Source organism: Watersipora subatra, chromosome 6 (genome assembly GCF_963576615.1).
Source record: "Watersipora subatra chromosome 6, tzWatSuba1.1, whole genome shotgun sequence".
In the NCBI taxonomy this organism is placed as follows: domain Eukaryota; kingdom Metazoa; phylum Bryozoa; class Gymnolaemata; order Cheilostomatida; family Watersiporidae; genus Watersipora; species Watersipora subatra.
This window is the reverse complement of record NC_088713.1, coordinates 60,315,869-60,328,473: the sequence shown is the minus strand read 5'-3', so window position 1 is coordinate 60,328,473 and position 12,605 is coordinate 60,315,869. Positions and strand designations below refer to the sequence as shown.

Below are 12,605 nucleotides of genomic sequence, written 5' to 3'. Positions count from 1 at the left end.
TGTCTGAGCTCAAGGCAGTACAGGTGGTCTTGGTAATTACGGTGAGTGCATAAAGCTAGTGGGTAAAGCTAGGAGATTAGCTAGTGTAAGGCAGTATGGGGTAGGATATAAGGAAGTATAACGAAAGACAGAGGTTCTTCTTCATCTTCACATCAGTACATGTGAGTACATCGATTTATACAACACTAATGCAGATTATTTTATACAGTGCTTGTAGTTTTGTTTTCTGTTGTTTCTCATCCAAACATAGTTTACATAGATAAGTCAAAATTAACTGCATGCAGTTAATTATAAGTTATATTATCAGTTATACAATTATAAGTTACTGCAGTCTTTGGTTAATGTATGATTAAAAAATGTTTAAAATTTTTTTATCAAACTAGCTGATAGAGAAACAACTGAGCAGTTTCTGTCAAAATTTGAGCACAATATCGCATGTTTTCTTAATAGCAAAATTTGTTTGGATTTCAGTTATTTTCAGTTTTTTTGCTTCAAAATGTTAGCACATTATGGTAATTTTTTCCAGCTCACAATTTTTAGTTGGTTTAGGATTTAATATCTATGAAAGAACCCATCAGTTGTTAGCTTGCTCAATGTAGATTAATTTTCATTAAGGGTAGAAATCCGGAATTTTTTTTACGACTGAGCAAAACTCTCTCAAAACTATGCAATTAAAAATTTTACAGTAAAAAATATGTTTGTCAGTCGAGGCTAGCATGTAAATTGCTTGCAAAGCAATGTTATATTGACAAAAACCATTGTTAAGCCTGCCAGATCGAGAAAAGTGGCCATGCGCTTTTTTAACTGCCAAATTTCTTTAAACGTCGAGGACTAACAACCGTTGGGTAATTTCTTTAGTTTGACCAATCGAAGTGCAATGGGACGGTCTTAAGATTAACAGGAAGCGGATGTTAGGAGGCCATTTTGTCCTTCCCCATTACAGCCAATCTTGTTTTATCGGAAGTTGTTTTTGTGTTCTTGTTGTTTATAAAATAAAAGTCGCTGTAGGATTTTACGTTGAACCGTTACCCAAACGCTCTACGGTTAGTTCTCTGAAAGCTGGTGTGAAACATTTTTTCAAACACTTTAAAGGAAGCTTGTTTTAAGAATATCATACTGCTACACGTTTATTCCTGCTATATAATTATTGCTAAAACTCACACAAAAATAATTCTCACACGATGCTATGGATTAACAGAGATATCAGATTGAGTCAATGGCTAATGCGTTAGAAGCTGCAGAAATAAATTATTTTCTGTGCTCTTTGATATTATATCTAGATACAGGCTTTTTTAATCTAGTATTTACGAAAACTTAGCTTAGTATTCTAGCTATTTGGTTCAGCAGATTACAGCAAGAGCGACGTCTACCGTCACCAGCTGGTTTGAAACATTTTAAAATTTTGGTTCGAGAAGTTCTTTTTTTTTATAATAGTTAATCGTTGCTCCAAGTATGGTAACTGTTTTTAATCAGTTCTTCGCAAACAGTAAAAACGATTGGCTGAACTACTGTTTAAAAAGACCATTGATTATTATATACTTCTCACTTGTTACAGCATTAAAAATTGTCGTTTTTTATAGTATATCATGAACTTTCTATTTACATTTATAGGCCTAATAATATATTGCCTTTACCATTTAATTTGGAGCCTTAAATAATGAAAATGAGTCGTTTACTTATTGTAACACCTTCTTTATTTTCTATTCACACTTTCATTAGCCTTTGAAGTTGCTGTACACAAATTTTCTTTTAGCTTTATCAGAGCATACATTGTAATTTTTGTGGAAAAGTATTTTAATACAGAACCTGCCAATATAATGGTACGCTGAAATAGTAATTATTATAAAGCAAGCTGTTTCCTTTTTTCTGCTCTTTTTCTTCATGCAATGTAGGCTATGTCTAGGCCGAAAGAAATGTGAATTTGCCTGCTTGTTCAACCACTTACAAAACTGCCTTGCAAACCACTTACAAACTACAAAACTTACTAACCACTTCACAACGTTTTGCTGTGCTTCATCAGTGAGCAGTCAACATTTTTATATCAATTAGTCAAGTACTTATTTTCACACAGGTGCACAGGTAGAGTGGTGTAAGGATAACGGAGGAGTAGACAAGATGGCTGCCGGCCCGTACAACTATAGCTACATTTTTAAGTACATTATAATAGGAGACATGGGAGTGGGTAAGAGTTGTCTCCTACACCAGTTCACTGAAAAGAAATGTAAGTAGTCTGACTTTTTTTGTGATATCATCAATATGTGTGCACATGCGCTCGTTCGCGGAAACGCCGCCATATTTTGTAGGTAAACAAGCGTCATTCTCGTTCACTTAGCATTATTAAATATAGTGTTTTTGACACCTTAAAATATCGAAGATGACTTTCTCTGTTGCTGTGGTTGGAGTGACCAATGATACCGCAAATTACCGGCATTTTAACTTTAAAATTGATTGCAGAAGCGTCGTGTTTTCAACGGTAAAAGTTGTCTACAAAGATGGCGGACCATGACAATTCAGTCACGCACTCACGGAATAACAAAAAAGGGTATTGAAGGAATTCTCTTCTTTCGTGTAAGACTTCAATTTTAAATTCAACTTTGAAATAGGACAATGGCAGTGTTACAAAAAGGCATGATAGGAATCTGCAATTTTTTATAAATTTTCTAGAATAACAGCGCTATGAAGCTGTAACAAATTCTATAAATCTCCGCAGTCACTACCAGCAGGTTTTTAATCAGCGTGAAAGTTTCATATAGTTTAGGAAGGTGAAGCGTTATATACATTGAACAGGTAGCATAAGGTAAAGTCAACCTAGATCCTTGAGCCATGTTGACAGCTTTTACTTGAATGTGAAGAGATTACATTTAGACTCGAAATGAAATGTTGTTAGTGATGTCTTAAATGAGTGAAATCAATTTTTGGTCTCCTTGCGATACATAATGCACATTGGAAGTTTGTCATATTTAATTGGCGCCGTTCTGATCTTTTGTGTCGATGTAACTAGTAGGAGAATGCAGTGGTAAATATAGAGAGAAAGAAATGAGTTGAAGAAAACTTTTCATCATGTGAAAGTAGCATTTAGAGTATAGTAAGATAGTGAATAGAACACGTGATGTTAAGGTAGATGTATATTTTTTTCACAGTCATGGCTGATTGTCCACACACAATCGGCGTGGAGTTTGGTACTAGAATAATAGAGGTTTCCGGACAAAAGATCAAACTACAGATATGGGACACAGCTGGTACGTGTTTACTCTATTACTCTACTCATGCAGTTACTCTGTTTTATAGTATATAGTGGGCTGGTGCTATCATTCAGCCTGGCTGTATTTCTAAATACCTGGGGCACAGCGGGTAGTCTAACCTTCTAGTCTGAAGTTTGTGATAGTCAAATCCATGAACATGTGAGGCTCTATGCCATATCTTAGTGTGTTGCATTGTTTTTGACTTGATCAGCTAGAACTTGAGGAGTTGTCTTATTTTTCCTGTTTGCTATGCACAATACAGGAATATGGGAACCTACTATTTGGGGAGTTATGGCCCTGCTCAGTCACACAATTTGAAGTCTCAAAACACGGATGCCATACTCGCCTGTTTTTTTTCTCAATAAAATTCATTAATTTTGAACGTTGTTATTTAGTAGCAGGTGAAATACAATACAATACACAGATGCCATCTTTCTACACTTGGAATGGCTATAAACTACAGTGAGAGGCTTTTAGTAGTTTTAACTACATTAATGTGAGTCATTCTCGGTGCAGGTCAAGAAAGGTTCAGGGCTGTAACACGCAGCTACTACAGAGGTGCTGCTGGAGCACTCATGGTGTATGACATCACCAGACGGTCGACGTACAACCACTTATCCAGCTGGTTGACAGACGCAAGGAATCTGACAAACCCTAACACTGTATGTTCTATTCCTCAGTTCTTTCGAACTACCTAAGCACAAAGCTAACTAGCTAAGAACAAAAAGTTGAAATATAAATCATGTAGATAGGTGACTGTTGTTTGGCTAGGATTACAGCTAGAAAATATCCTTGGAATAAATGTTATTCACTTCAACCTTTGTTATATATTGCTGTATTTATAAGTTTTATAATTATATTTATACTATAAATGTAATTATAAATATAGTAATACATATGTTTATTACATATATAATATAGTGATACATGTATATGTATACTATAATACTATACATAGTATTATAATAATACAATAAAAGCAATAATATATACGTATACTATAATAATTTTTATAGTAATACATATATTTAATACTATAATATTTAGTACTATATTTATACCATAAAGATACAGTGAAACTCGGATAACTCGGCCTCGGACAGCTCGAACACATAGTTAACTAGAACGGTTTTGTTTGGTCTGTTCCCACGCAATAATAAAGTGAACCGTTCCCACGCTTCAGATAACTCGACTTTAACTTGGTTAACTCGAACAGTTTTTTGCCCAACGGCTACCGAGACGGTTGTTATCACTTTAGAATATCACTTTATTGCGAGCCATAGAGATAAACATCAACTTTTAGTAGTTCTTAGGCATCATTATTATCATCATCGGTAAAATATTCTTGTTAACAACTTTTATAAAGGTTTGCAAAAAAATCCAATTTTACCAAGCATCCGCTTGGGGATAGCCCTTCAAAATCAACGAGAAGCGAGGTAACCTTCAGATAAACTTGAAAAAACTCGGCGAAATTAGTTTTTGCTAAAACGCTCAAAAGAAAAATATGTCGTTTTCTCTGAGCGTTTCAACTGCGATCAGGTTTTGCCTATTTTAATCTGAAAACGTTCTGGCAGTCACATCACCTAAAACAACAAACAAATCTTAAGTGATGGAAAAATCTCTATACTTTCTCATAAAATTTTTTTAAAACATTACATTAGAAGCCTTTTAATTTGCAACAAGCCATCTATGCTTTTGATTTATATTATAGTTTGTATATGTACATGTATCTACTAATAAATAAATAAATACATGGACTTGTGACAGTGCTCTGATAACTTGAACGCTCTGATAACTCGAACACTTTCACTCGGTCTCGTGTAGTTTGAGTTATCCGAGTTTGCCTGTATATAACCATGTATAAATAAATGCGCATGTTGTAAAACCTCTAATTGAATGCCACCTCTACTAGAATGCCACTATAGAGAAAAATTGAAAAATAGTGCCCCGGCGTTCAAATAGATATTTTATGGTATGCCCATTACTAACATATGCGTATATAAAAACATCTAAAAGTTTAGGTATAAAATCCTAGAATAGAAAGTAAATTATATGTACTGCCATCAAATATTGCATTTTTAATTCTGCAATTTAACTCATCGTGCGCCACGAGTCGCGTAGTGTGGCTCAACACAGCGTTTGTGTATGGGCGAGAGGTGTGTTGCACAGTTAGTCGTCTTCGTACACGGCTTCGTCTTTAATTAGTGAGTAGTTAATAAAGTAGTCTATCGTGTTTGTAAAGGAAACGATCATCTATCAGTGTTTAGCCAATAGCAAACATGTTTACAGACCTTTGATTTTTATTGCAGTTTCTTCTTTGCAATTACTAGCCATTGCAGATCTATTACAGTTATCGAGGCCTCACAAACTGTAGTTGAATGTAATTCTGGTCATTATCTATTGAGTAATACTACTAATGGTAGTTATTATTTTGTTTTTAACAACAAAAATAATGCTGGAAGCTTTAATAATCTGTACTATAGTAAGAGCTGTGCTTGTCCATCTGTAGCTACGCTAAAAGCATTAAAAAAAGATTGTACCGCATGGGATTTGAACCAGGATATTCGGATTTGCAGCAAAGCGCCCAACCACTGCGCCACTCAACCTTTTTGCATCTAGGAATAATGGTGCACGTGTTATACATGACGATCACTCACGGCGCACGCACTGCTAGTGTACTAGTGGCGATAATCATTTCGACTCTAACGCGCTAAAGTTGTTTGTAGCAGTAATATAGGGGCGAAAAAGTGTCCGAGCTCTTTCTGCAACCCAATTGTAAACATTTTATGGCACCATTTTATTATTTAATCTTTTGCGAATTAATTTGCTATTCAAGGATTTTTCACAGGCCTTATGGTTTGAATATTAGTACAACTTATATGTACATGCGTCATGGTCATGTATCAAGTTTTAACGGGAATTTAACCATGTTCCAGTAAAAAATTAAAATTAAAGAGTGTTTTAAGAGAAGATAACTCTAACCTATTGTGTCAGAATTTCTACATGTGTTTATCTTCTCACATACAGGAAAAGTTAATAAATTTAATAGTTCAATTTATTTCAAGCCTTTGCTTGGACATTTGATCTTTGGAAGGAAGGGGTTTGCCTCCATTTTCCAATCGCACCCTGCTATGATGAACTCGTAGAACTCTAGCTAATATGATTTGGTATCCGCCGATCCAATAATCTTATCAATTATCCGTGTCGAGTTTAAACCTTTCATATGAAACAACCTCTTTCTTTGATCATGTCAGTTCTATATATCGCCTGCTACAATGTGTCACATGTAGTCAGTCACGCTTCATTAGACATCCGCAAGCAGCTGTGTTACCTGGCAACATTCATAGTTTCCTATTCGGCCACCATTGCCTTACACGTTGTTGTTTAATATTGATTTGGTTTGTTAGCTGATGCATGCAGGCATCGTAGGGAAGATGTTTAAGATACCGCAGCAGGTTTATAGCACGATATTGGCAACAAAACGCTTTTGTGTAACCAAAATTAGTGCTGTTATGGAGACATGATACCTTACCTCAAATACATTTGGTTCTAAGGCATTTCTTAGCGAGGCTGTCCTTTTTACAGGTAATCTTTTTGATTGGCAACAAGTCCGATTTAGACGCACAACGTGACGTGACATACGAAGAGGCAAAGACGTTTGCTGATGAGAATGGCCTTCTATTTTTAGAATGCAGTGCCAAGACGTATGTAGCCATGCTTTCATGTTACTTACTTCTCCGACTTACCTTGACCATTCCAATGTAGGGCCAATCAAATGGAGATAACTGGGTCAGATAGTTATAGATTGGAGGGCAGGCAGGCTTGTAGTCTTAATTTGGAACAAAGCGCCATCTGCCGTTATACTTAGCCTAACTGTGCTCATGTGGTGCATGTTAGACCATCCAACTTGCCTTCCTATTGGTCATCCAACCAGCACTATGCAGTATGTTCTCATCTGCTCTTTGCTGTGTCGTGTTGTTAAAGTTGTAGAATAGGATACTCTTGATGCAAAAGGAGATGTAATTGCATCAGGAGTATCTTGATGCAATTAATATACTCATAAATATTGTGACAATGCAAAATGTCTTGTTTGTTATAAATTCAACGAAAAGAGGAGAATCTTAATCAACTCTTTCACTACCGTAAGCCGATGTATTGGCTTTAGCGGTAATAGAAGTACAGACCATAAGCCAATGTATCGGCTTTTGTGGTAATAGAAGTACAGACCATAAGCCAATGTATCGGCTTTTGTGGTAATAGAAGTACAGTCCGTAAGCTGATGTATCGGCTTTAGGGGTAATAGAAGTACAGACCGTAAGCTGATGTATCGGCTTTAGGGGTAATAGAAGTACAGACCGTAAGCTGATGTATCGGCTTTAGGGGTAATAGAAGTACAGTCCGTAAGCTGATGTATCGGCTTTAGGGGTAATAGAAGTACAGACCGTAAGCTGATGTATCGGCTTTAGCGGTAATAGTAGTACAGACCGTAAGCTGATGTATCGGCTTTTGCGGTAATAGAAGTACAGTCCGTAAGCTGATGTATCGGCTTTAGGGGTAATAGAAGTACAGACCGTAAGCTGATGTATCGGCTTTAGGGGTAATAGAAGTACAGACCGTAAGCTGATGTATCGGCTTTAGGGGTAATAGAAGTACAGACCGTAAGCTGATGTATCGGCTTTAGGGGTAATAGAAGTACAGACCGTAAGCTGATGTATCGGCTTTAGCGGTAATAGTAGTACAGACCGTAAGCTGATGTATCGGCTTTAGGGGTAATAGTAGTACAGACCGTAAGCTGATGTATCGGCTTTAGGGGTAATAGAAGTACAGACCGTAAGCTGATGTATCGGCTTTAGTGGTAATAGAAGTACAGTCCGTAAGCTGATGTATCGGCTTTAGGGGTAATAGAAGTACAGACCGTAAGCTGATGTATCGGCTTTAGGGGTAATAGAAGTACAGACCGTAAGCTGATGTATCGGCTTTAGCGGTAATAGTAGTACAGACCGTAAGCTGATGTATCGGCTTTAGGGGTAATAGAAGTACAGACCGTAAGCTGATGTATCGGCTTTAGTGGTAATAGAAGTACAGTCCGTAAGCTGATGTATCGGCTTTAGGGGTAATAGAAGTACAGACCGTAAGCTGATGTATCGGCTTTAGGGGTAATAGAAGTACAGACCGTAAGCTGATGTATCGGCTTTAGCGGTAATAGAAGTACAGTCCGTAAGCTGATGTATCGGCTTTAGGGGTAATAGAAGTACAGACAGTAACCCCGATGTATCGGCTTTTGCGGTAATAGTAGTACAGACCGTAAGCTGATGTATCGGCTTTAGTGGTAATAGAAGTACAGTCCGTAAGCTGATGTATCGGCTTTAGGGGTAATAGAAGTACAGACCGTAAGCTGATGTATCGGCTTTAGGGGTAATAGAAGTACAGACCGTAAGCTGATGTATCGGCTTTAGCGGTAATAGAAGTACAGTCCGTAAGCTGATGTATCGGCTTTAGGGGTAATAGAAGTACAGTCCGTAAGCTGATGTATCGGCTTATCAATAGGGTTTCACTTTTCTTTTCTTTACGAAGCCTACACATTAGCTAGACCAATCAAATGTTGTTTCTAATGAAACAACCTTGTTGCCAATCATGTGCAACCAATAGAAAATCCTTTTTGCTGAGCATTTATCATTATTTTTCAAATCAAATGGGCATAACTAGGTAGATAGCTATAGATTAGAGGACAGGCTTGTAGTCTTAATTGATAGGGAACAAAGCATCATCTGCCTTTATACTTATTCTAACTGTTCTCATGCCATGCATGGCAGATCATTAAACTTGTCCTATTATTAGTCATTCAACCAGCACTATGCAGCATGTTGTCATCTGCTATTCGCTGTGTTAAGTTGTCAAGGTTGCAGAATATGGTACTCTTACTGTCTGTGTAAAAGGAGACGTAATTCCTCCCGATATTCATAAATATTCACTATGTTTCCATGGTGCGCAGTACTGCGAAGCAGCCCCCTCCGAAGTCGGGAGGATTGTACGTTTCCATGCTGCGCAGTGGTTTTCAGAATTTCAGCAAATTAGCCAGAGAAGAGAAATTGTATAAATCGAATCGCCTGATGGAGAAATAGAATCGATCACGGATACCGAACGTCATAAACGGTCTTTTTATGATTCTGTCGTCATTATACTTTTATTTACAATACACATTCACAAGGTTTTACAAACCTTAACACACTTTTTACAAAGTAATATATTTTTAATAAGTATTTTTAAGTAATATATTATTTAAACGTTAATTTAGGACTTGCCACCTATTTTTCGAAGTGTTGGCATCGATAACAAAGTCCAGGAAAGTAATCACCTCATCATCCTCGTGAATGCAGACTATAATTAAATTTATGTGAAAGAAGATCGGAAGAATAGTGAAAAAACAAGATTAGCAGGACAACCTTTGTACTAGTCTTTGGCCATCGAAAAATCTGTCTCCACGGCATGAGAGCTATGCGCAGCCACTGCGCAGTCGCTGTTTCCTTGCTGCGAATTTGCACTGGCTTCGCACTGATCAGTGCGCAGTGATTTCAGTGCGAAGACGCCGTTTCCATCATTCGGAGATAGCGCAACTCCGAAGCACTTCGCATCATGGAAACATAAGGATTGTGATATGTCGGTTTATAAAGTCTGACCAATCAGATGAGCTCATATAGCAAGTTGTTTTATAATGACTGAGCAATCAGATCAGATTTCGTTAGGACCAACTACAGTCATACCTCGACATTCATGCTTAATGCGTTCCGGAACCAAGCTCGTCTGTCAATTTTCTCGCATCTTAAAGCATTATTTGCGATACAAAACAGTTAAATGCGAATTAATACATTCCCATCCTTATAAAAAACCACATAAAAACAGGATATAGATGGAAAAATGAGTTTTTAATTGTTCTAATTCACTACCTACACTCAAAGATTAACAAATACCTAACTATTGGTTATGATCTGTAATAAAATGTAATATTGTTATGTACAGTTTGGTATGGAGTTCTTATTTTCCAGACAGATGTAGCAGCTAACAATGGTGTGAGAGACTTAACGGCAAAACGTATGGTACACTTTTGTGACGCTACATAACATGAAATTTAAATTCAACTTAGACAAATTTAAAAATTCATTCAATTTTTTAACCTTAGCTCGAAGGAGTACATATCATTGTCTGGTAATCATGACGAGCCAGTTGGTCACCTGTGATAATCGAAAAGTGCTGCAAAAATTATTTGCGCAGTATTGGGTCACATGATCAGATTACGACTTGACGATTAGATAATGCCGAAACAAAATTATGAAGTAGCGAGCATCTATATTTGATACGGGGTCTTCGGTAAAACCCGAAGTGTTTGTCATAAACTAGTGCTACAATAAGTTTTATATTGAGCTTTTTATTGGCTTTTCAATTTATGTGAAAACATCACGTGACAAGACGATAACCAAACTGTAATGATTATGTCAGATAAATAAAGAGATTCCAATTGTTGGCGGCTTTTCGTTTTTGAGCTTTTAAGAGCTTGTAGTCACATTTCCACATATTTTGCACCTACAACACAACAGAGTAAGACATGGTGAATCTTTTGATACCAAATAACTGTAATGTGAATTTTGTTGCAAGTCAACCGTTAAACGAATTTAGCTTACTAAACACTCACTTAAAATAAGTTTTAATCTTACGCTAATCGTAATTCTAATTTTGTCTTCGTTTTCATTCGTTCGTTCTCTTCTGGTTTTGCGCTTTTTGCCTCGCTTTCATTTAGCCTTTTAAGACTTCAAATCTATCTGATGAGGAAGACTGAGTTATTTTGTTCCTGAAAGCTGCTTCTTGCATACTTGGCCACCTAGAGGCCGCATTGAGAACCGTCTCATATGCTCGTATTTCAATGCTGTCTCAAGGCAAAATCTTGCTCGAAATTTTTGGTTGTATCTTGAATTTTCCTTATGTTGGGGCACTCGTGTGTTGAGCTATGACTGTACTATCAGTAGTGGTGTTTGCTGCAGTTATGACAGCTTAAGTACTATCGCTGTTATTGACTAGTTTCTTTCCATGAGTTGATTGAAAGCTAGTATTAGACATACACATCATGCAACCTTTTGACAGGGGAGACAATGTAGAGGATGCCTTTCTAGACACAGCCAAGAAAATATATCAGAATATACAAGATGGAAGGTATGCTCTCTGTTTATAGACCTGTCAATTTTTGTATGGTTTCTGTTTACAGACCTGTCAATTTCTGTATGGTTTCTGTTTACAGACCTGCCAATTTCTGTATGGTTTCTGTTTACAGACCTGCCAATTTCTGTATGGTTTCTGTTTACAGACCTGTCAATTTCTGTATGGCTGCTGTTTACAGACATGTCAATTTTTGTATGGTTTCTGTTTAGAGACCTGTCAATTTCTGTATGGTTTCTGTTTACAGACCTGTCAATTTCTGTATGGTTGCTGTTTACAGACATGTCAATTTCTGTATGGTTTCTGTTTACAGACCTGTCAATTTCTGTATGGTTTATGTTTACAGACCTGTCAATTTCTGTACTTGTTCCGGTACACACTGAGTTGAGCTATAGTATGATAGGTGTGCTATAGAATGCCTGTATAACAGGGTATTCAGATATATATGCACACAATTTGTTACAATATCGTTTTATATCGTGTCACATTCATCTGTATTACAGTCTGGACTTAAATGCTGCCGAGTCTGGAGTCCAACACAAACCATCCACGCCCAAGAACCCCGTGCAAGCTGATCAACCTCAACAAAAAGACGGTTGCTCGTGCTGAGCTTCCCAACCATTTTTCTACTTGGCAGTATCATAGATATAGGGTATTTATATATTATATCAGAACTCAGTCACACGCGTTGTAGTGACAGGTGGTTGTGGGTGGTCAGCTGATATGTTATGGCGGGTGCTTTGCCCCCAGTGATGAAGATACTGGCCTTGAGCAAATGTTTCTACCATTCCATCTAATAGTAAAGACCACCCGTATGACTTTATTATATATGATCTATCTATCCTCTATCAGAATTCCTCTTTATATGTTGAGAGTGATGGAACGAGCTGTGCATGTGTCTGTCTTTTATGACCGTCTGCGATGGAAGCTAAGCATGTATAAGACACTATTGTATACAATTATAAACTGTTGGCTGTTGTCATGGTGATATTTTAATGTCAGAGCATTTGGCCAACTATTTGACTGTTTCTCTTGTTTAACTATGCGTAAATCTTGCAAACAATTTTAATTATAGTTTTCTAATGACTAATTTACGTAATGCATAACACATATTGATTATTATTGACCGATAAAATAAATACAAATGGAGAGAAAAAA

At 36.9% G+C, this 12,605-nt stretch overlaps 1 protein-coding gene across 1 annotated transcript; it reads left to right on the top strand.

Annotated features, from left to right (window-relative positions):
* Window positions 1-918: 918 nt before the first annotated feature.
* Window positions 919-12,605, top strand: LOC137397944 (ras-related protein Rab-14). Its single transcript, XM_068084038.1, has 7 exons — window positions 919-1,043; window positions 2,072-2,221; window positions 3,141-3,239; window positions 3,759-3,904; window positions 6,828-6,946; window positions 11,376-11,444; window positions 11,951-12,605. Exons 2-7 carry the CDS (start codon window positions 2,116-2,118, stop codon window positions 12,054-12,056), a joined length of 645 nt encoding a protein of 214 aa, XP_067940139.1. The 5' UTR covers window positions 919-1,043; window positions 2,072-2,115; the 3' UTR covers window positions 12,057-12,605.